Consider the following 23613-nt stretch of genomic DNA (forward strand, 5'->3'; position numbering starts at 1 on the left):
AGGAAGGACTTAAGGTGGTTTACACAAGAGCTACTTTTACACAGCATATTCATGTGCAATAGATATGACAAAGGGTGTCATGAAAAATCAGAAACAACAAGACTCTGTTATGTTACTCTCATAATATCAAATGTTTCTGAAGTTATGGGTGTGCTTGGTAGAGCCTTAAACACAATATATTTTAGGCAACATACAACTGCATTTCACTATTTGCTCTAGGAAAGGACATAGACCCATTTTGCATTAATTCCATTGCAACACAGTGCCTATATATGCTCATATTTTTTCTCACTTTCAAGCAGCGCCCTCTTTTTCAAATCTTGCCCAATCCTGCTGTAACAGTTTGCTTATGTGAGTGAAAAGTCCATGTATAACATAAATCTCTGCTTGTAGATACAAGCCTTATGATATCATCCCTGCTGAGCAGTTTGAAACTTGTCTGCTTTTATATCCAGTTTACTTCTGTTCCATGTTCAGAATTCAAAGTACCGAAACAACAAGATAACAATATCCAGTATACAACACAAACAAAGATGCAGATCTGCGAGACACCATCAGATAAGAGTTCCCCATAAATCACGAAGGCTAGGGAATATGTAAAGCCAGCAATCTGCAGCACTCTTAGTAATGAAACAGCAAAGCTGGTATGGAAAACTAGATTCAGGGAAAATATCTGGTGATCGTGAACTCAGAAGGAAGTAGAAGTGCAACAAACGCAATTGGTCCACAGGCATAGTGACCTCTTTCCATGTTATCTTCAAGACTCAATTTCAAGTACAGTTGTACCTTGGATCTCAAACGCCTCTTCCCTTCACATATCAAACAGGATGGCTAAGAACAGACTTGGAACTCTACAAAGCATTAAGCTGTAACCTAGCAAAGCATAAATGCACACACTTCGCATGACTGAATATAGAAGTGGAAATACGTCCAAGTGCCATTTGAAATCTGGCACTCTTGTGACTTGCTGGACTATGACCTCTAGATATTATTACTGAAAGTGTAAAATAAACACACATCTGTTAAATAAAGTTGCTACCTCCCAAATAGTCTTATTCTCTAAGAAAGCAAGAATGAATTGACCCATTTTCAACCTCTTGCTTGATCAAAACATAGTGCTAGCTCCCCTGTCTGAATTTGAAGTTAGCCAGTCCTACAGACCAAATAAACAGAGGAGGGGCAATCACTCTGTAGGAATGTCTGAACAGAGAAAGAACAATCTGACTGGTTGCTCTCTGTGTGTAAAGGTCTAATGTACAAACAGGCCACCGATAGCAATTGGGAAATAACAATGGGTGCTAAGTTTAAGCCATCCTCCTCTAAATTGAGGAAAGCCTCCGACTTACCTGTTTCCATTTTGGCATCCTGTGCTGCGGGCCCATCAGGAATGACACTCTTCACCTGGAGAAACTCATCGGGCTCATCCCCACCAATGATGGTAAATCCAAAGCCCATATTGCTTTTTTTAAGAGTCGTGCTGAGGAAAGTCCCTTTCAGCTGTGAGGCATCACGGGTGAAGAGCGGTTTTTCTACATCAGTCAACATAAAGAGAAAACAAAGAATGTTTTGGCCGTGCTGTAAACAAAATGACTGGGTCCCCAGAGTGCAGCAGAAGCAACAGCAGGCAACAGGGTGGCAGTTTTGAAAAATAAAAGCAAAATAAAAGTGCAAGCATTCCCAGTGAAACAAAAGCATTACTGAGTTATCTTCTACTGAAGGTAAAAACCAGCAAAGGCAGGGTTTCCTTGTCTAAAGTGTCTTAGAGTGCAACCCTATGCACACGACTAATTGGAATTAAGTCCTATTCAATACAATAAGACTTAGTCCCAAGTGAGTGAGTACAAGGTTGTGGTTCTTTGTTTGTTGCAAGTTGTAAAAGAAAAGTTAGTCATTTTTTTTTTAAATTTATTGAAGTAGCTTTGTAAAATAATTCCAAATAGCAGTGGAATTTGCTTATTTAGGCACACTGTGTGTGTGTGTGTGTGTGTGTGTGTGTGTGTGTGTACACAAGCATACACATTATGTGAGCAAGCAGGGTTTTAGTATTGGATAGAGAACAGTTACAACTTGTGAGACGGTTCTGTGACCTTGACATCAACTTTCAGTGTGATTCTGTGTAAAGTGTGACAAAGACCAGCAGGCAAAATAAATGGCCTCACCTGACATCCAGTGCCTCTGTTCTGTGCTTTATTGTGTAAGAAAAGGTATGGGGAAAGGTGAAAAGGGTGGGTTTTTTCCCTTTAAAAAAAAGTGCAGCTCGCTACTTGTTTTACAAAAGTGCCGCCTGGGTAAATAGCAGCACTTGAACATACCATAAAGCCTGTACACTCCAGCAATGTCCCGCCGATACAGAGACAGGTCACTCACACTGCGAGACCTCTGAGGCGCTGGGCACGGGTGAACAAGTTTGGGCCTAGGTAATGTTGATGAGGAGCTTTCTACTGTTATAAAGGAGAAGAAGCCTCATTCTTTGGCTACAAGCTCAGGTAAAAAATAATAATCTCTATACCCATATATAGATTGTTAACCAGCATGTTTCCACATCACCAAGATATTTAACCTCAAAACTTCCCAACAAGCAGGGCTCTAAAGCCATCGTTCTCCAAATGTGAGGAACGGCTCCCTAAGAAGGTGCCGCCAGTTTCAATGGGAGGTAAAGTTCCTCTGACAGAACACTGTCCAGGTTGACCGTACATCACTGGGCCCAAACAAAGATGGCATTAAATGCTTGAATGCAGTTAATGTGTTTGGTTTTCCCCCTTTAACAATAGTAGCTGTGGAGTGGGGAGTGCTGAGCAGGGTGAGGAACATGGCATATAGAGTTTGGGCTGCCCTTTCCACCCACTCTATAGATCCTGATGGAAGTCTCCTTCCTTGTGCTATTATCCCCAGAAGGAAAGTTTCCTAGGGTTAATATCAAGCGGTTTTGGTGGGGAAGAGGATTGGCAGGATAATCGTGTGCAGCACCTTCCCCAGGCGCTGCAGCTAAACTTGTTAAAGAGGGGGGGAAACAGGTATGGTTACTGCATTCACATATTTAATGTCCTGTCCATTTTGGTCCTACAGCTGGACCAGGAGAGACACTATGAGCCCCTACACACTGTGAGCCGCTCTGTGCATACTTACTTGTTGAGGTGACAGGGCAGAGGACCCACAAACCACCTCTTTCTTTCTATGGAAAGTTTATTTGTATTTATAACCATCTTATATATCACCCACTCACAAAAAATCCCAAGGCAGTGAACAATAATATATACAAATACAATAAAATGTACGATACATAAAAGCAATACAAAATAATCATAAAATGACTGACTCATCTTGGAAAAAAGAAGAACTTAACAGGCCTGTTGGCATAAAAAAGAGAATGGCCACTGAATCTCCGCTAGAAGAGTATTGCATAGCATGGGACCAGCAACGCTAAAGGCCTGACTTCTAGTTGAAGCCAGCTGGTGTCTGAAGCATGGGAGATAACGAACAGCAGCTCTCTGGAGGATCTCAGTGATTGAGATCACTGGAATATAAGGGCTCTGGTGTCATTCTGGACCCACCTTGTTCAGGGCTTTTTATTTTTCTTTGGGTTCTTGCTTCTTGGACTTTAAAAGCTTCCTACTTTTCTCAAATGTGCAACCCCAAGACACTTATTTTTATTTGATCTTTCTGTTTCCATGCACAAGAACAATCCCACCAGCTAAGAAATTTAACTTTTGTTTTGTCTTATATAGGCTGGCCCATACAGGATCACCCCACCCCACCCCGCCCCGTAAAGTTTACTATAACAAAATGTAAGACTCCCTGTGGGAGAAGATTCAGTTACAACATGTTTTTGATGGATTTGTCATCACAGAAAATTTAAGAACACGAGCTGAACTCAAGGGTAACATTTCTTTTCATATTTTCTTCTCAATTGTGGAAAAATAGAGGTTTCATTTCTATATTTATATATTGATCATTTTGCCATAAGAATTGGAAAATTTAATGGAATTAATTTAGTTTTAAATATGGTGCACTGACATGATACTGTACCTCGGAAACCTTGGGCCGGCATAGGCTTGGTTCCAAGTTCTGCGCTGGTCATGGCACGCTGCTGGAGCTTCCTCTTTGCTTCCAAAACAGGATTTTCAAATTGTGTTCTTCTATTTATGTGGCTGGGGAAAAAGGTAAGACTGTCAATCCCAGTTAATCCTTTTCCAAATCTGCGTTTTGAACAGTGATCATTGGGCTGCACTCTCTCAAGCAAGCAAACCTGAGGCATCACTATAGCGAACAATTTGTCAGGATACATTTAGGTCCTTTAGCAGGAAACTGTTAAGGTTGCTTTGGGAGCAGGGGAAAGTTGTTGGCTGAGCTTTTTTTTTTTGTTTTTTACCCAAATTTATTGAGCTTTTCTTGGCCATACGTCTGGATTTACCCAGACATTTTTACTGATTCCCACCCGGATACTGCTTCTGACAATATGGCAACCCTAGAAATGTAATTTTGAGATGGACCATAGAGTACATGATTTGAATGCAGAAGATCCCAAGTTCAGCTCCTGGCTGGCACTTCCAGGTAGAACTAAGAAAGGCTCTGCCTGAAACCTTGTCTGCAGTGCAGACAAATGCTAATGGACTGACTGGGTATAAAGTCGTGTAACTCAGCTTCCTATGAGCCTAAGGAGAATTCTGGAGATGATTCGCTTGAATACATACTGCTATTGGAAATATGATTATTGAAACGGAATGTGGTGTAGTAGAGTGCTGGGCTTGGATGTGGTAAATCCAGGCTCATATGCTGTGAAGGTCTATGAAGGACCATGGTGACCTTCCAGCTTATCATATGCCACTGTGAGACATGAATGTCTCTCTGGACTCCTTGGAGGAAGGACAGGGCACTATACAAACAAATAAGCAAACCATGCAAAGTCAATGCTACTAATCTTTTAATATGCACAGTCTAATGATACGTGTCAATGCAAGAACATTAAGAACGGTCGCTTGAGGCTGAAGTGGTCTTGGTGGCACAGAGGGCCTTCCATCAGCTTCAGGTTTTGGCCCAATTGTGCTCCCATCTGGACAGGGACAGTCTAACATCTGTCTTCTGTGCTCTGGTATCCTCTGTGTTGTTCTACTGCAACGTGCTGTACATTGGGCTGCCTCTGGAGTCAAATTGGAAAATGCAGCTGGTGCAGAATCCAGCCTCCCAGTTGTTGACTGGGATAGGTCAGTCTGAACATATAACACCGCTGCTAGCTTCCAGGCTCAATTAAAAATGTTGGTTTTGACCTATAAAGCCTTGTAAGGTTACCCCAAGGACTGTCTTTCCGTAACATGAACCAACCCACAGGTGTTCATCAGTACAGGTGAATGAGATCATATAGCAATACGAGGGGGGGCGGGGAGAAAGAATAATTAACAGTTTCTTTGAATGGAAACTCTTACTCAGAACCCCAAAAATGGTTGACAATGCACTTTTTAAAGAAAAAAAAACATACTTTGAAATGTTTTCTACTTTGAAACATTTGCTAGCAGATTTGTATCTGACCACCACCACTGCACAGAACATAATGAATGCTCTTTTTTATCACATCTTTAAATAAATACTCTTTTCCAACAAGGTAGGAATTATGGTCTGAGATGTATACAGAGAGGAAGCTAGAAGGCAGTCTAACAAACGTGTCAGTTCAAGCTTTAAAAGTGCAGTCTGGGTAAGTAGGTAGGTGCCAATGAAATCAATGGGATTTACAACACATATATTTACTTGGTTGAAAGTGTTTCTCAGCTCAATGGGACTAACAAATTCCAGCTTGATGAGAAAGGCATGCAGAGTGGAAGTTAAGAGTGGCCACTTCTGCATCACCAAAAACAGGGGAAATGCACTACCAAAATAAAAGAAGACAATATTTTCATAAATTTTCATATGCATATCTATATGTAAAGATGCAAATTTAGAAACAGAAATACAATCCATCTCATCATAGTGGAGAAGACTGTAACCGGGTGACCGATGTGCTTGCTCAGTCTCCTGTTAGGTGCTGATGGGCGATTTAAAGGCCCTCTTATCCCTTCCAGGGATTCATTTTCTATAAGGACAGGGCAGTCATTTAAATAGAACATTTCTACAAAGAGAGGCCTGTCCTCTGACAGCTATTCAAACAGAGAGGAGTAATTTAGTTGTGGATATATTCTGCCTTGTTTATGAGTCTTGCAACCACATGAGAAGAATGAATGAATGAAAAGAATAACATTCACCACCGTGAGAAAAGCCACCCCTCAAAAGGAAAGTGTAATATTTGCACCATCAATATTTGCATCAAATACAGATTCTGCATCACTAGATTGGCCAATTACAACTTTTAAAAGGTGATATTTTTAAGGATACCATTAACATTGTGAATATTCTTTATGAACTAATCACAGAACGATACATGTAGAAAGAAATACACCAGGGATATTTCGCTCCGTGGCAGAGCACATGGTCCTAAGTTCAATTCATAGTATCTCCATTCAGCATCTTTCGAACCAGAGCTTACCCAGCCATTAGGCAGGCTGAGGCCACTACCTAAGACAGCAGAAGCCTCCCAGGCAGAATGCCCGTGGGTGCGCTGCCAGACCTGCTGCCACCACGAGCAGTGGAAAAGCGCCACCACCACCGGCACCAATTTGGGCAAGACTGTGTCCATTTGGAATGAGATCTCACTTGAAATCGCCCCACGCAATTTGGGACAAGGTCTCATCCAAAATCAGTGCCATCTTGCCTGAAATTGGTGCTGCCAAGGGCACAGAGTGGCAGCAGAGTAGCAGTGGCGACGGCAGGAGCAGGTAGGTGGTGGCAGGAGCAGCAGCCAGGTAAAGCGACTCTTCCCATTTCCCATCTCAAGGACTGAAATGGGAAGCGCCTTCCCTGGTTAGACTCTACACAAGACGCTGAAGAAAGAGCTGCTACCAAGACTGCAAACTTACGCTGGTCCCCTGGCTGAGAGTTGTGTGAACTGACCCAGGGAAAGAAGGAAGGTGTCTTCAAAAGCTGAGGAGAGCATTCCCCGCCCCCCACTCCAAAAGACCAAATTTGCTACGCAATTTAACTTTTTATGATTTATCCATTTTTATGACATAATTAAGACACTATATTATAATGGGATATTGTCTCCTTAAAAACCAAGTCATCTGTTAAACACCAGTAATAAAGGAAAGTGTTACACTGTCACTTTTTATAATGAAAAATGGGAAGCAATTTTCACTTCAAGCCTATTGAGCTTAGACAGCAGATTAAACCACAGATCTTTATGCTGACGATAAAAGTCTTTATGAACATGATAGTGCTGCACTTTTAACACCACCAGGGCTTCATCATATTGCAGGTCTTGACCAGAACACCTTTTATAGATGATAGATAGATAGGTAGGTAGGTAGGTAGGTAGATGCTGCAATATGTAGGGGCACTTATTTTAAACTTTTTTTAAAAAAAGAGTAGGGTATGTGTTGGGGAGAAAGCAGCCTTAAAATATTTTAAGTTAATAAAGTAACAAAGCATCAGAGGGCCGTTTGTGTGCTGCTCCTCGCAAAGTTGGAGCTCAGTAGTAGAGCACCTCGTTTCCATGCAAAAAGTCCCAGGGACAATTCCTGGCTGGAAGCGACTCCTGAAACTGTAGAGAGCTGCTGCCAGTCCATGTAGCCCAGTCTTCCCAGGCCACAATTCCCTTCAGCCCCTGCCAGCATGGCCAAAGGCACCACATTGGAGAAGTCCATTGTAGACGATACTGAACTAGATGGGCCAGTGGTCTTATAAGGTAACTTCCTAGGTTACAAAAGTAAGGTGAAGGGACCCCTGATCATTAGGTCCAGTTGTGGTCGACTCTGGGGTTGCGGCGTTCATCTCGCTTTATTGGCCGAGGGAGCCGGCGTACAGCTTCCAGGTCATGTGGCCAGCATGACTAAGCCGCTTCTGGCGAACCAGAGCAGTGCACGGAAACGCCGTTTACCTTCCCGCTGTAGTGGTACCTATTTATCTGCTTGCACTTTGAGGTGCTTTCGAACTGCTAGGTTGGCAGGAGCAGGGACCGAGCAACGGGAGCTCACCCCATCGCAGGGATTCAAACCACCGACCTTCTGATCAGCAAGTCCTAGGCTCTGTGGTTTAACCCACAGTGCCACCCACGTCCCTGTTCCAAAAGTATGTTTGCTTAAATTATCTGAAGTGGAGAAACAGCCAGCAGGAGGCTCAAGTGTGGGTGGGTGATTTAAGCACCCTCCTTCTCCCTTCCATTTTCCCAATCTAAAGCCGTGTCTCCTGTAGTGATTTTTCCTCCTCCTGCTTTTAAAAGGAGCATAGAAGCTTTTTGCATGTAGCTAGAAACAGTGTCAGAAACAATTAAGTAGCCCGTAAGGACTTATGACAAAATAAAATTTGACAGCGAAATTGGAAGCTGCTAATAGAAACAAAACTGCTCTTTGCAAGCCTGATATGCTGACCAAAGAAAGAATGAAAGGGAAAAGGGAAATCATGGGGAAAGTAGGTAATGATTTGTCTCATAAGACTCCTGCTTCATTCAAGGAACAACTTTAAAAGAAATGAAGGCAGAGGATCCATTAGGCAGTCTCCATTGTAATTTGCTACCCTATGGATGGATTCTACTGCCTTTGAGAATTGCTTCCTGGAACTTGACTAAGTAGATTCATTTCATGCAATTTAAAGTCCATATACTGTATAACTTTTCTTTTATCCATAGGCAAATATGAAGAGCTTGAAGATACATTTAGGCTAGTGCTGATTGCAAAATGATCCATAAAGCAACCTTTCAGGAGTTCCTACTTTGCATTTTTCAGGCACTTATGATAGTTTTGCATAGGGCTTCTGATCTGCATTCTGTATCTAGCCCACAGCATTCCTGATGTGGCCAGATTGCAATTGCCACCACCCCGACCACTGGCCACACTGGCTGGGGCTGATGGGAGTTGGAGTCCAACAAAATCTGGAAGACCACAGATGCCTCATCCCTGTTATATAGCCTTTGTTGTGTTTGCCCTCACAACACACTATAACTCACATTGGTTTGTTTGTTTTTAATGGTGAACTGAGGCAGAGAAATTGCTCAAGGCCAATATGATGTGGTAATGTACTAGCTAACCAACCAGAATATTATGTGGCTCAGCCAGGTGGGTAGCTGACCTACAGGAATCGCACGTAATGCGGTCATCAATCCAACAGAAACATGATGTGCATAGGCTCCAAATGTCGCCACACAGAGCAGGATTGAATAAAGTGTTTTAGAAAGGAGATATTTTGCCGTGAAATCTATCTTGGGCCAGGGAGCAGTTGCAGCCCTGAATGTTGGGCTTAAGCCTTGATCCCGGTGAAGAGGGACATGCTTGGAAGCCCTTTGATACAGACAGGCCAGGTAAGAGGGGTACATAAATCCACTTATAGGGTTGCCCTTCAGCTTATCAACTGCCCTCCCAGTTGAACAGCTGTCGCAAAAATGCTCCAGAAATTATGGTGTGCACCTCTAGGTCACATCCCTGTTAGCCAATCAATTTCTAGCTGCCTTTTTACCACAGGCAGTTCAACTGTATGCAGGCACCGCTCCTGATTGCAATCTTTAACATTCTGGAAAGCTATGCTCTTAAAATCTGACAACTCAAGGAAAACAGTTTGACTCAATTTATTGAGGGTACTTCCAAACCCGTGGGATGTGGGTGGCGCTGTGGGTGGCGCCATGGGATGTGGGTGGCCACAGAGCCTAGGGCTTGCCAATCAGAAGGTCGGCATTTCGAATCCCCACGACGGGGTGAGCGCCCGTTTTTGGGTCCCTGCTCCTGCCAACCTAGCAGTTTGAAAGCACGAAGTGCAAGTAGATAAAGAGGTACCGCTCCAGCGGAAGGTAAACTGTGTTTCTGTGCACTGCTCTGGTTTGCCAGAAGCGGCTTAGTCATGCTGGCCCCATGACCCGGAAGCTGTCTTCAGACAAACGCTGGCTCCCTCGGCCTATAGAGCGAGATGAGCGCCGCAACCCCAGAGTCACCCGCTACTGGACCTAAAGGTCAGGGGTCCCTTTACCTTTACTTCCAAACCTGCGCTACAAATGTTATGCCCATCTCCACTATAAGATAATGCAATGCCAATGTCAAATCCAACGTTCACAGAGATTTATTCCTTATGATTATGAATTTCTGGCAGTGTGGTTTTATTAGCTCTTCCTACATATACATAATACATTAAAAAGTGTGTGTGTGCGCGCGCATGCAAATAATGAAGCATTTCTTTGCATTTCTTTCTCTTTTATTGCTTGCAGATTTGGAATAGTGTCTCACTGGGGTAAGATAATTAATTTTGTCTATTTATAGAAGCAATTTATCCTTATAACCTACTTGCACACAGAGCAAGCTGAAGATGCATACACATAACGCTTTTTGAAAACATAGATTACGTTGGGAAAATATTAGAAGTGATATTTTCCATGGTAAATGTCATGTAAGTGAATGTACAAAATATTGGCTTGTGTGCAATTAAAACTCTTCAACTAAAAGAAGGTTATATTTTATTCTCCTCCTTTACAGGCATTGCGAATAGCTGAGGAATATAATTGAAGTGGCAAATCTCATTTCCTGCCTTTTATATATGATGGAAAAGGTGACAAACTGTGTTTCCAGGCATCCGCCTGTCCAGCCACTGACCAATGCCAGAGAAGGATAGATGAATCTGTCAATTTCAGTATCTCCCTGTCTCTAATTTTTCCAGTCCTTAACTAAGTTCTCCTCATTTCCACATCAGTTTGCATGAAACTAATATGCCTGTTTGTGGACATTTCACCCAACACACACATTCTGTATGCAACTTTGCCTAATATAAAGAATTAGGTACTATGAACTGTCTGTGGGACGGGGATATAAATAATAAAATTATTGTTGTTATTTAGAAGACATCTGAAGGCAGCCCTGTTTAAGGAAGTTTTTAATGTTTGATGTTTTATCACATTTTCACTATTCTGCTGGGAGCCCACCCAGAGTGGCTGGGGAAACCCAACCAGATGGGCGGGGTATAAATAATAAAATTATTATTATGGGATATAAGATTTGAGGAAAGATGCTGCAACATCATGACAAAATGGTTTTCAGTATGTTCCACTACTGCTAGTGAATACACAAGAGTACTCACTAATATTTATTTAACATAACATTTATACCCTGCCATTCAACGCTCATAATCATAGATAAAATAATTAATTTACAATTTGCCTTAATGAGAGTAACAGCACAATCCTTTGCATATCTACTCAAAAGTGAGTCAAATGAAATTCAGTGGGATTCACTGTCAGGTAAATATGTACAGGATTGCAGCCTAAAGAGAAAACCAAATGGGCCTCTCTAGGAAAAGGGTTCCACAGTTTGGGTGCCACAGCTGAGAAGGCCCTGCATCCCATCCAATACTTCTGACACACAAGGCAGCAGGACACAGAGCTAGGCCTCAGGTGACAAGTGAAGGTTCATGTGAGAGAAAGCAGTCTTTAAAATATTCTGTGGCTTTGACAGGCAGCAGTATCCAGTCTTCTAGTCACTGTTCTTGGCTTAGCTACTCAGATGTCACAGTGGAACATCAGCTTTGGGTTTGGCAGCTGAGTTATAAAATCCACATATAATTTTTGTTATATCTAACCATGTAAATATTGTCTACAGCTGTGGATTTTTGAATAAGATGATTTGTTATGTTGGTACAAATGGGCTGAGGAGCTTCAGACCTCAACGGTTGCTTATAGTATGTGATGAGGTACACATGGGGATCCGAACTTCTCCAGATTTCACGTTAGAAGTTTGCAGATATTTTCTATTGAGCCTTCTATTTCCTGACACATTTCAATGTGTAGACAAAAAACAGTGGGGTACACATCTTCTCAATCTGAAGCACTGTTCTGGGACATAGACAACAGTTTATGCAAGATTAATAGTAAATTAATATTGGTCTTGGAAACTTACTCAACATAATAAGTGCCATAAATGGGATCATCAATTTTCTCCCAGCCATATGGTAGCTCTGAAAAACAAAGAGTAATGCCTCTCAGTAAATACAGCACAGGATGCCAAGATTTCTAATAATAATGTAAGAGTATTGTTGTCAAGTGTGGCAACCGCATTACAAAGTTAAATATAGTGCTCAAAACCAATGCCAAATTTTAGACATATCCCATGGCAGTCACAAGTAGCTCCAGCTTGAAAGCTGGCATGAAAATGCAGGGTAATCACCATCTGAGAAGAATTTTAGCTACTCTCTTACTGTGCAGTTGTCTGTGCCAGAAATAGTAGCATATCAGCTACGATATTATTGCCCAGGGAAATCAGGGAGAGTCTTTTCTACCCAAGAAATTGTATTTGCCATAGATGACAAAGACTAAACACGGAAAATATTGTATAACAAAACAAAACAAAACAAAACAAAAAACAAAACAAAACAAAACAAAACAAAACAAAACAAAACAAAACAAAACATCACCACTACACAACACCGGCAAGAGGAATGTTCCCAATTCAGTACAGAGACAAAGCTGTATGTTACAGCCTAAACCAATTCACAGGGTGGTTATTGAAGGATTACAGCTGCGCTCAACCAGAGAAAATGATTTTGTGAACTGCAGATTATTTATGATACCATCAGGAAAAAATAAAAGTTTTTATTTGAAACTAATCACGTGTTGCTTATTTTTCACTCCACTCACCAGACTGCAGCAGCACTAATTGCATTTTACAACCAGAAAAGGCTTTTGCATTATAAATATTACACTCACTGCAAAGGTGATGACTTTTTACGGGAAAGCTAGGCCATCTTTAACAGGTTAATCACTTTGTCCTTATTGCAAAGTATTGCAAGAGTGGAAAATAAGAGGGTACCCAGTGATATTGGGAGAACAGTGGATAGTTCAGTGGCAGAACAAACAGTTTGCATATAATTCTTGGTATCTCCAGGCAGGGGTGGGAAAAAATCTTCTCTGAAACTTTGGAGAGCTTCTGTCAGTCAGTACAGAGTGACAATCAGTAGTGGATGGTGCAGTGGGGTTGGAAACAGACAAATGAATTATATGGACATGTTATTTCCAAAGTGAGTAGGGATTATACATGGCATGTGACATGTGACCATCTCTTCCCCTAGATCAGCCTCACACCTGTGCACTGGATGTAATTGGATGGGCTGTGTCTGCAGAGAGCCCAGTGTGCCAGGGCCCCATCCATGCAGTCTTTGCTCGCCAGTTTTGAGATTACATACAGTGGTGCCCCGCAAGACGAATGCCTCGCAAGACGAAAAACCCGCTAGACGAAAGGGTTTTTCGTTTTTTGAGGTGCTTCGCAAGACGAATTTCCCTATGGGCTTGCTTCGCAAGACGGAAACGTCTTGCAAGTTTGTTTCCTTTTTCTTAAAACCGTTACAGTAATACAGGGTACATTGCTTGAAGAGGTGCAGTTGCGACTTGACTTCGAGGAGCAACTCATAGCACGCGGTGTGGTAGCCTTTTCTGAGGTTTTTGAAGACTTTGGTGATTTTTGAAGCTTTTCCAAAACTTCTTTTGCAGCCATTTGGTAAGTTAAACTTTTAAAACTTTTTGGGGGGTTTTTGGATTTTGGGTTGGGGTGTTTGGAATTCAAGGACTTGGTGTTGGGGAGGGGTTTGCAAGAATCTGGAAGCTTGTGTGGTTTTTTTCTGCATTTTTATGATTTTCTGTGACCATTGGGCCACTCTGCTGTTTTTTTTTAAAAAAAATCTGGGTTTGAATTTCTGTGTGGTGGGTGGCTGGGGGAACAGTTGAGGAGGGGTTTGCAAGAATCTGGAAGCTTGTGTGGTTTTTTTCTGAATTTTTCTGATTTTTATTGTTCCTTCAATTTTTGAATTTATTGTTCCTTCAATTTTTGAAATGCTCTTTACAGTATGTGTGACTTTAAAGAGCACTTAATAAACTCTTGTTGTACCAAATTTGGCTTTGTTTGGACTTTTTTTGACCATAGGAACGCATTAATTGAATTTCAATGCATTCCTATGGGATTTCGTGCTTCGCAAGACGAAAAATTCGCTAGACGAAAAAACTCGCGGAACGAATTAATTTCGTCTTGCGAGGTACCACTGTACATATTGGGTTGCATACCCTCCAACCTTCCTCAGATGAAAATAGGGACACTTCTCACTCCCCTCCAACTGACCCCCCTTGACCCCCCATTTTTATCCCCCCACCCTGACCCACAAAGCACCACTTCACCAACAGGACACAGCACACGACACTCTCCCCTGTCCTCAGAAAACCCCTCAAATACCTATTTTATTTTATTCTTTGGTAGATTTACAAAAAGCACACACCAATAAATACAGTTTAGAAAGGGATATGATTAAATGCAGATGCACAAAGCATTTTTTTATTTTATTAAGACTCCTTCCACTCCATGCCGCTCCCTTTCTTCCCATCCAGGGTGGCCCTGCCCTCTGCTTACCCCTCAGAGCTGGCGTGCCATGCGAGGCTGGGCCTTGGCAGCGACTGCCTTTCCTCCTCCTTGCCTGCTCTCCAGCAGCCATGAGATGCCAAAGGGAGGAGTCTGGCCATGGGGAGGCCATGGTGAAGCAAAGGGATGCTCCCCGCAGCTGCCGCTGCTGCTCTGTACAAGCGCGGTGTATTAAGCGTGGTGCTTAATAATAATAATAATAATAATAATAATTTATTTATACCCCACCCATCTGGCTGAGTTTCCCCAGCCACTCTGGGCGGCTTCCAATCGAGTGTTAAAAACAATACAGCATTAAATATTAAAAACTTCCCTAAACAGGGCTGCCTTCAGATGTCTTTTAAAGATAGGTTAGCTGCTTATTTCCTTGACATCTGATGGGAGGGCGTTCCACAGGGTGGGCGCCACTGCCAAGAAGGCCCTCTTGTGACGCTGGCAGGGAAAATGGGGACATTCTGGGATCAAATCAGAAGCTGGGATGGCTTTTGTAATTCCGGGACTGTCCTTAGAAAACAGGGACACTTGGAGAGCACAGAAAGTCCTGTGTAGATTGGGCTTTCCGTGCAAAGATCCTTTCAAAACATCCCTTGTGTGCAACTACAAGGATGGGCCTGAGGTGGGTGAGCTGGACCCTCAGTCACACTTTTTCAGACGTTTATCTTCTGAAAGTGCAAACCAAGCCCGCCCTAGCCTTTTAAAGCCTAAAGAGATGGAAGAGGGGGTTTTCAATCTGGAAGAAGCAAAAACACAACTTTATACCGCCTGCTAAGCAGGTCCACTGGACCCTGACTGTAATAAAAAAATATCAGCACTCATAACAATTTTATGCCCTAGATGCTAGTTATCTTATTATCACAGGCAGTAATCCTGTATCTATCCTAAAGGTAGGAATACCACTGCAACTGTGTTGTATTTGGGAGAGCAAAATGCCTCGGTTCTCCACACGCCTTTAAATATCCATTAATTTACTCATTCCTACTAAACAAAGCACTTCTCCTTTCGGCACAGCAAGGGAGGGTTTCTATATATGTTCAATGACTAAATGATTATAATCCTTCATGAAAAAAGATAGAACCGATAGTTGCTGTTGCTTTATGATATGTTATTTATGTTCTGCTTCTTTTTCCTGAACCAGAACCAGAAATGGGTGTCCGGAGCCCCTGGGTGCTCACTTGTGGTAGGGTTGCCATGTGTCCTCTTTTTCCAGGACATGTCCTCTTTTTCAGGGGTAAAGTTTGTATCGTCTGTGATTATTTTTTTTTGCATGGGGGAAGTAAAATATGTGAGTTACTCCTGCATGTTGTTCCAGTGCAATAATGCATAATGGTATTTGTGTGGTGGGCAAACAATTAAGAATTCAGATTGCAAATCCCATTTTTGAGTGTAAAAGTCTGTAAAAATTTAATGAGTTGGAAGTATTATAAAGGACCCAGTTTTTTAAAAGGCAAGTGTAGAACTGCTAACTATATTATACCCATTCAAGCTGCAGGTTTTACAAAAATTAAATTTCAGTACTACTGTTGTGGATCATTAAAAAGCCATATAAATTCTTCACAAGGGTATGTGTTAATTCCCTCTGCGTCCATGATGCAAAATGTGAGCTCTGCTTAATTAAAATTCTGTGCAGGCCAGTAAAACAGAATTAGTAGAGCTCAAACTCTGGGCTAGTAGTTGAAGGTTGAAAGATAAGGTTGGCCAAAAGATAAGAGTTGACCGCAGAGCTACTGTTTGAAGACTTGTCTCCTGCATTTTTATTCTAAGCCAATTTGTGGTTATTTCTCATTAGAGAAATAGTAAACTGTATGTGTGCGTGTTTATCTCCTCAGCTAGCAATGCAGCAATAACTTTCAGTGAGGCTAAGATACACTAACTGCACTGAATTCAAACATTTTAACTTTATGGGATGTTTCACAAGTTTATCTGTAAAATGCTTATTAGAGGCAAGTCTCTGAGAGTGAATAAATAACCACCCTTGTCCAGCACAAACCGTTCTCCAGGTACACATCCCTTCTCTTCTATGAAGAATTGCAAGGACAGAGGACACTGCCTTATCCAAAGCCAGGCCACTGATTTATGTGACCACTGATTTATGCCACTGACTTTGGACACGTCACTGTCTTTCAGGATGACCTATTTTACAAAGCAGTTATGTTGATACTACAGGATAGTCCCTTAAATTACCTGCTCAACTCTTTGAAGAATGATAAATAATGAACTGGGAGTCTAGGGCATGTCATTTTAGAGGGTGAAACTTTTTTTTTTTTGCAGAATTCTTCGGTGGAAAATATGTTTGTGGGTGTGAGGAGATCAAATCTGCTGTTATTTTTGTGATGGGCTAACTTTTAGCTTGGGAAACCAAAGAATTTTAATTTTACCTTCTGAAAAAATAATATATTACTCCAAGTACTTAGCAATCATTTATTGCTTTCTATGCAATTTTACTTAGAAAGCAAAACTAAATTATATTAATTTAACGAAAACATTTCAGGGGATGTTGGAACAGGTAGAAAGGCCTCCAAAGGTCTTCGTAGAACCACAACACGCATATTGTCATCGAGTCGTGATACTTCCCCCTCACATTGTAGAAACATGTGCTCAGCTGAAACCGACTTACCCTATAAATGACTGTCAGCTTTAATCAATTCAATGATTAAATTAGAGGCTGATTTGGTTTGACAGCTATATATTATACCCAAATTACACTTGACTAAAAAAACAAAAATTACTACCAGTTCTATATCTTCTTCTTCCTGCATTACTCAGATAAAATTTACCCAGCCTGAGGTGCTTCCGTCAATATTTTGCTCTTTTTTAAAAATAATTTTACTCAACAAAACATAGAACCTGAGCACTTGCATCTTGCACAGTATAAAAACAAACCTCCCAATTTTTCACATAACTCATCTTTTAATTAAAAAGGTAAACACAGGCGTGAATCAAGAGTTGTGGGAGCAGATTTCTAGCTCCTCCTTCATACCGCAGCCAAACCAGCAAAGCCACAAGCTCAAAAAGCAGATGCCTTGAGGGCATCCCTCTCCCATGCCAAGACCATCATCCCAAACTTGACTAAGCATCCCTAAAAGTAGTTACTTGTCTTCTCTGATTCCATTGCTGCTTCCAACTACGCTGTCCCGATGTAGCAGTAGGATGACCAAAACGGAGCCCAACTTGCCCTGAAACTTATCCATCTTAAAATGAATCAGTACAGATAGAGGAATAAAGTACATGCTGTATATTAAATTGTGCAGAACCAATACAGCCCCATCAGCTGTTTGCCAGTAAGCAAGAAAAAAAATATCCTCCAGAGGAAAAGGCAGGTGGGTTTCATATAGTCCATATTTTGTCAGAGCTGGAGGACGTGGACTTTATAAAGCCCAGCTGCCCCGTGCGTGGTCAGATGCTTCTCACAAGCTCTTTGGGCTCATTAACCTTTCCAGACACAATTACCATTACCCAAACCCCAGAGCTTTTGTAAAGTGAAATGTTTTCATCCCTTGATTTTACTACATATATACATTTTTAAGAAGCCCTTGCTGAAATTTATTTTGTTTGTTTCACAATAGAAAAGAATCATTTCTGTTGTATATTACTGCCGTCTGGAAACAACTAGCAGTCATAGAAGTTATTCCTCATCATCGTACAACAGCAATGGATATACAGATGAAGGCATTTGTATTGAGTCATTCCAAGTTTAGAAATTATGTTGAACAATACCCATGCATTTGAATGACAACGAAGTATGTACGCACTTGGAAGCTTATTTTCCTCTATTTGAATTGTAATGCCATCTGCCAAAACTAGCTCACTCTGTCTGCCTCTAAATGGTTTTCTTCTGACAGCATCATCAGAAAAGGGAGCCTTCCTGAGAAAGAGGCATCTGGTCTTAATCTAAAAGTGACACATTTTGTTTGCATTTACCATGACACAAGGGCATTTTGCAAATTTTGGGTCCAATTAATATGCCACTTGACAAAAATAATAAGATGCTTAGCTAAATGACATTTTCTTATTCTATAAAGGTTAAAAATAAAATAGCTATAAAAAGAGCTAACTGTATTTTAATTAAGCAACATTAATTCATATTTTTCTTAGTGTTAAGCATACAGATTATGTTGGGTGTCTGTGCCAGAGATAGTAAAAAAGTTAAAGGACCCCTGACCATTAGGTCCAGTGGCGGACGACTCGGGGGTTGCGGTGCTCATCTCGCTCTATAGGCCGAGGGAGCCGGCATACAGCTTCCGGGTCATGCGGTCAGCATGACTGGTGAACCAGAGCAGCGCACAGAAATGCTGTTTACCTTCCCGCTGGAGCGGTACCTATTTATCTACTTGTACTTTGATGTGCTTTCAAACTGCTAGGTTGACAGGAGCAGGGACTGAGCAATGGGAGGTCACCCCGTTGCAGGGATTCGAACCGCCGACCTTCTGATCAGCAAGCCCTAGGCTCTGTGGTTTAATCCACAGCACCACCCGCGTCCCTGGCAGAGACAGAAAAATGCATATAAAAACCCTGTTACTTGAAATCATCTGCATTTTATTTTGTTTTTCCAAAATGTTATGAACTTGAACAGAATATTCTTTGCATGGCCTGTGTGGCTACCTGCAAAACTAAAATTGAACAGATGAAAATTTGTTTTGTCTCGACAACTTTCACTGAAACTATAAATCTGGTGCTATGCAATTGTTTTAGTCAACAATATTATTGAACTTTCTACAAGTCCTTCCTTGGATTAAATTATAGTTCTCTCACCTGAAGCCAACTCTGAAGTTACCTACCAATGAGGTTTTAGACCAGAAATCTATGGTTTTCAAAGTTTCTGCCCTCAAGGTTCATTTCACCCAGACCTGGAATGTAGGATGCCTTCAAAGAAGCACTCCCCACTGCATCACCAGCCTTTTATCCCTGCAGCGCCAGCAACCTTGAGAAGCCATCAGATCCACACATCCCAACCCCAGGACTGGAGGTCCCCATAGCAATTGCCTTGGTTCCTAGAAGCTATTGGTCATCCTACTACCTACTACCTTCAAGGTCACAAGAGCAGAGGAGTTGGTGAGCTAGGAAGGAGCTTCAGGGTTGCTGGCCAAGTGCCTGGCTTGCTGCGCATGAGGCTACTTTGAAGGAGGAAACATTTGCAAGTACTTGCCTGGATCAAGGTCTGACTGAGAGCCAGAAAGGGCTATAAACGCCAGCTCTTATGTAAGTTCTCAGTCTGAGCTGCCTCACTGCTAAAGCAACAGCTCTCTGGGAGCTCCAGTGCAAAGCCTTCGACAAAACTCTTTACATCGACCTATCTAACACAGGACTACAATGCACAGCACAGAATTCCAGGGAATTCTAGGGCCAATGCTTAGTTCATATGGAGAACGAACCAGGCTTGTTGGACATCACTCCTGTGCCCTGTGAAGCAGGAGGGCAACCTGGAAGACACCAACACTCTCCAGTGCCTATACATTGCAGGTAAAGACTGATAGCAAAGGACAAGTTGTCTTTCAGATAAGCTTGTCCACATTATTGATTTTCTCTTTGAGGAATCCCTGATAAGTTTCTAAAGAACCTCAGGGAACACAGTTTCAAAAACAACTGCAACGAAGTCGTCTCATGCTTCTATCTTGCTTTATACTTCATTTTTATTGAAAATTTAAAATAACACAACAAAAGAAATAAAATCTCAAAAGGTGGTTACAACTATGTGTAGATGACAGAAAACAAGCAGGTACAAGAGTACAAACTTCGTTAAGTAAACAATAACAATTTTGTCTTTTCTTTGGTTTCAGGTTGTTTTATGAACAGATGACATCTTTAGTATAGATAGAAGTCTAACTGTGAGTTCCAAAACCAAGGATAAAGGTCTGGTACTTGTGTTTCAGTTGGAATCAGAAAACCTTGCCAAGTTGTTATGACTGAGTCTGTAGCATTATCATCTCTTAATGTTCTGAGGTGACATATTAGCTCTTCCTTTTGTTCCACTGCTTTTCATAACAGCCTTGGAAAATCAGTTCAATCACATTTCTGCCCTGCTGCACAATGACATGATGCTATTAGCATGTATTTTATCAGTTCCTTGGAGGGGGCATCCACATTTTGCCCCCCAAAAGATCAAGAGTAAGCACATTGTTTGGTATTTTATCATGGAATAGGATATAATTAGTTCAGCAACAAATTATTCAGATTCACGTCAGCTGGAACATCTTCTTGATATATGTATACTATAAGGTACTCCCACAATAAATAAAAATATGGTGTTCAAAAGCCACAACTCCTGCAGCCATTGTACTACCAACCTTGTGAAACATGGACCACTTAGAAACACCATCTCCAACTCTTTGAAAGATTCTATCAACGGTCTCTGAAAAAATTTACATATCACTTGGGAAGACAGGCAAACTAATGCCAGTATACTGGAAGAAGCAAAGATCACCAGTGTCGAACCAATAGTTCTTCAACACCAACTTCGTTGGACTGGTCATGTTGTTCGGATGCCTGATTATCGTCTTCCAAAGTTCGGAACTCTATTCCAAACTTAATAATGGAAAGCATAATGCTGGTGGTCAACAAAAGCGGTTTAAAGACTCTCTCAAGGCAAATCTAAAAAAATGTAGTATAAGCATCAACAATTGGCCTGCAAGTGCTCCAATTGGAGAACAGCCTTTACCAAAGTTGTCATGGACTTTGAAGACATTCGAACTCAGGATGAAAAGAAGAAATGAGCTAAGAGGAAGGCATGTTTGGCAAACCCTCATCATGGTCAACTCCTGTCCGGAAACTTATGTTCCCACTGTGGAAAGACGTGTGGATCTAGAATTGGCCTCCACAGTCACCTACGGACACACAATTAAGACCATGCTCATGGAAGACAATCTTACTTGGCTACGAGTGAAAGCCAAAGAAGAAGAATGCTACCTCTGGAGAGTTTTCTCTTACTACTGCAGAAACAGAGTGTAGGGGCTTGGTTAATGAAAACTCTTATCCAATCAGCCACCATGGAATAAGAAACCTTGGAACTCAAATAAGATTGTCTAAAAGGCATGAACAAGATATAGACTTCCTGGAAACCTGGGTCCTGGAAAAATAGATGCCAATGTAATGGCAATCCCTTTCTTTTGAAAGAGTGATTTAGGCAGAAAGAGATCAAAACAATCTCTACAAAACCTACAGAGCAAATAAATCTTGGAACAAATGCAACATATGTGGAAGGTGCATTGAAAGAGCTTTCCTTATTGGGTACCAGGCAGGCATCTAAGGCTGATGCACTTTGATATATTTGTGCTGAGACCTTGTTTGCTTGTCAAATCAGCACAGCCTGAACCAGCTCTGTCCTAGGATTCTAGCTTTTCCTGTCACACCAATCTACACTGCATGGATAATCATTTTGCTGATATTGAGTGGGAATAGCTAAAGCAGATGGCTTTGGCCAAAGGTGTGTTTGTGTGTATTAGACTGGCTGATGCTAAACGCTACCTGTTTGAATACATGGGAGTAGAGAATCCACTCTAACCCACCAGTCTCTTTTGCTTTGGTGCAGGCTGCTTTCCTGCTCTGGGTGGGACGGGAGGAAAGCCATGCCAAGAGAGGAAGTCTGTCCCTCCTCAGGAATGCTCTTCTCAGTGGTGCTCTTCTTCTCAGCTGTGAGGGTCAGGGTGAAACCGAATATTGCCCTATCTGAAAGAGTGACTCTCACTCATAAATGCTGCTGAAATAAAATGCAAATGGTGTTACAACAACATGAACACAAGTCACACCAAAAACTGTGGTGGAGCTCCTCCTGGAGTTCTCACAGGAAGTTTTCGTAGAAAGTCTGGTCTGTCAACCAAGAAGTACTACTCAAAAGTAAGTATGGTGGTACCTCTGGATGCGAAAGGGATCCGTTCCGGAGCCCCGTTCGCTTCCTGAAGTGAACGCAACCCTCGTCCGCGGGTCGCAATTCGCCACTTCCGCGCATGCGCGTGACTTTATTTTGAGCGTATGCGCATGTGCGAGCAGCGCAACCCGGAAATATTCATCCCGAAGCTACTTCAACCCGAGGTATGACTGTAATTGCTTCACCCCTGAGCCACTGGTGCATGCAACAATGTTTTACTGGCATCAGATGACCACCAAACAAAATGACATGATCACTAGTAAGAATAAGCTCAGTGTCTGCTCTGATGCTGTTGCTCCCATGAGTTGGTGGCTGGGATTTAGCAATACTTGAGGAATTGGATTTCTGGGCATTACACTGTGAAGTGATCTGATCTTCTCTCCCCAAGACTAATGTGTGGAACTGGATGTATTTATTCTTCAAACTTCGCACTTTTTTGAAATTTGTGATACTGTCCTTGGCTCAAAAATAGTGCCTAAGACAAATGTGTATTATAGCATAAAATACATTTTAAAATGTGTTTTTTAAAAAATATTTTGTGATAAAATACATAATACAATATGCATTTAAATACAAATATTTGCAGTTGGTGTCTTTTTCCTTAGTAAAACCACAGATTAATGTGAAAGCAGGACAGGACAGACTACGAACACATGCAAAATTGATCTGGAAGAAATAGAAAAGGCTTATTTTGCTTCCATGGTACAAGTTTAATATTTGAAGGAGATGAGAAACTGGTCAAACAGATGCAAAGCTAGTCTGTGAAGTGTAAGGACCTAATTACATATCAAAGGAGCAAGAGGGGACCAAACTGTGTCCACAAATCCTGCCTGTAACTCTGTACAAAAGGCAAACCGAGCATCTGATCCTATATACATATATATTTTCTTCAAAGGAGACAAATACAGTAGATAAAATTCCACTAATTAGTGATCAAAGTCAGGCAAAGGATGCATATACATAGAGCAGCCTGCTTGCAAAGAAGATCCCCACCCTCGCAAATTTGTAGGCATAAGATGGGTTCCAGACTTCTCAGCTCTATCTATGGTTTCCCAAAATGCTGGCATGCAATGAGGCAGGGTGGGAAAGTGGCTGTATTTTCATGGATAAAAGTATCTGAAATAGCAAGGAAGCAAAGGCACTGGTAACAGAACAGGCAAAAAAGGGGAAAGAAGAACTGAAAAAGGGTTTGCAAAGTTATACCAGCTATAACACAGTTGCCAAACTGTACAAATATTATCCTAAGGTCTAGAATTTGTAAGTATTTCCTACAGTCCTTATTCCATCATACCTGAGAACTGGCCT

General features: G+C 41.6%; 1 protein-coding gene across 18 annotated transcripts in view; it reads right to left on the minus strand.

Annotated features, from left to right (window-relative positions):
- MAGI2 (membrane associated guanylate kinase, WW and PDZ domain containing 2) overlaps positions 1–23613 on the minus strand; it is a 601975-nt gene that overhangs the window by 147330 nt on the left and 431032 nt on the right. For 12 of the 18 annotated variants that reach the window (XM_081023435.1, XM_081023439.1, XM_081023440.1 and 9 more), the window contains 4 exons: positions 11949–12006; positions 4027–4148; positions 2313–2441; positions 1347–1529 (listed from right to left, as the gene is read on the minus strand). In XM_081023435.1, the coding sequence (XP_080879561.1) occupies positions 1347–1529; positions 2313–2441; positions 4027–4148; positions 11949–12006 (492 nt within the window). The remainder of the gene's footprint in view (positions 1–1346; positions 1530–2312; positions 2442–4026; positions 4149–11948; positions 12007–23613) is intronic. The other 6 variants (XM_081023429.1, XM_081023428.1, XM_081023436.1 and 3 more) reach the window with 2 other exon arrangements.

The sequence above is a fragment of the Podarcis pityusensis genome (genome assembly GCF_964106645.2).
Source record: "Podarcis pityusensis genome assembly, chromosome: 10".
In the NCBI taxonomy this organism is placed as follows: Eukaryota; Metazoa; Chordata; class Lepidosauria; order Squamata; family Lacertidae; genus Podarcis; species Podarcis pityusensis.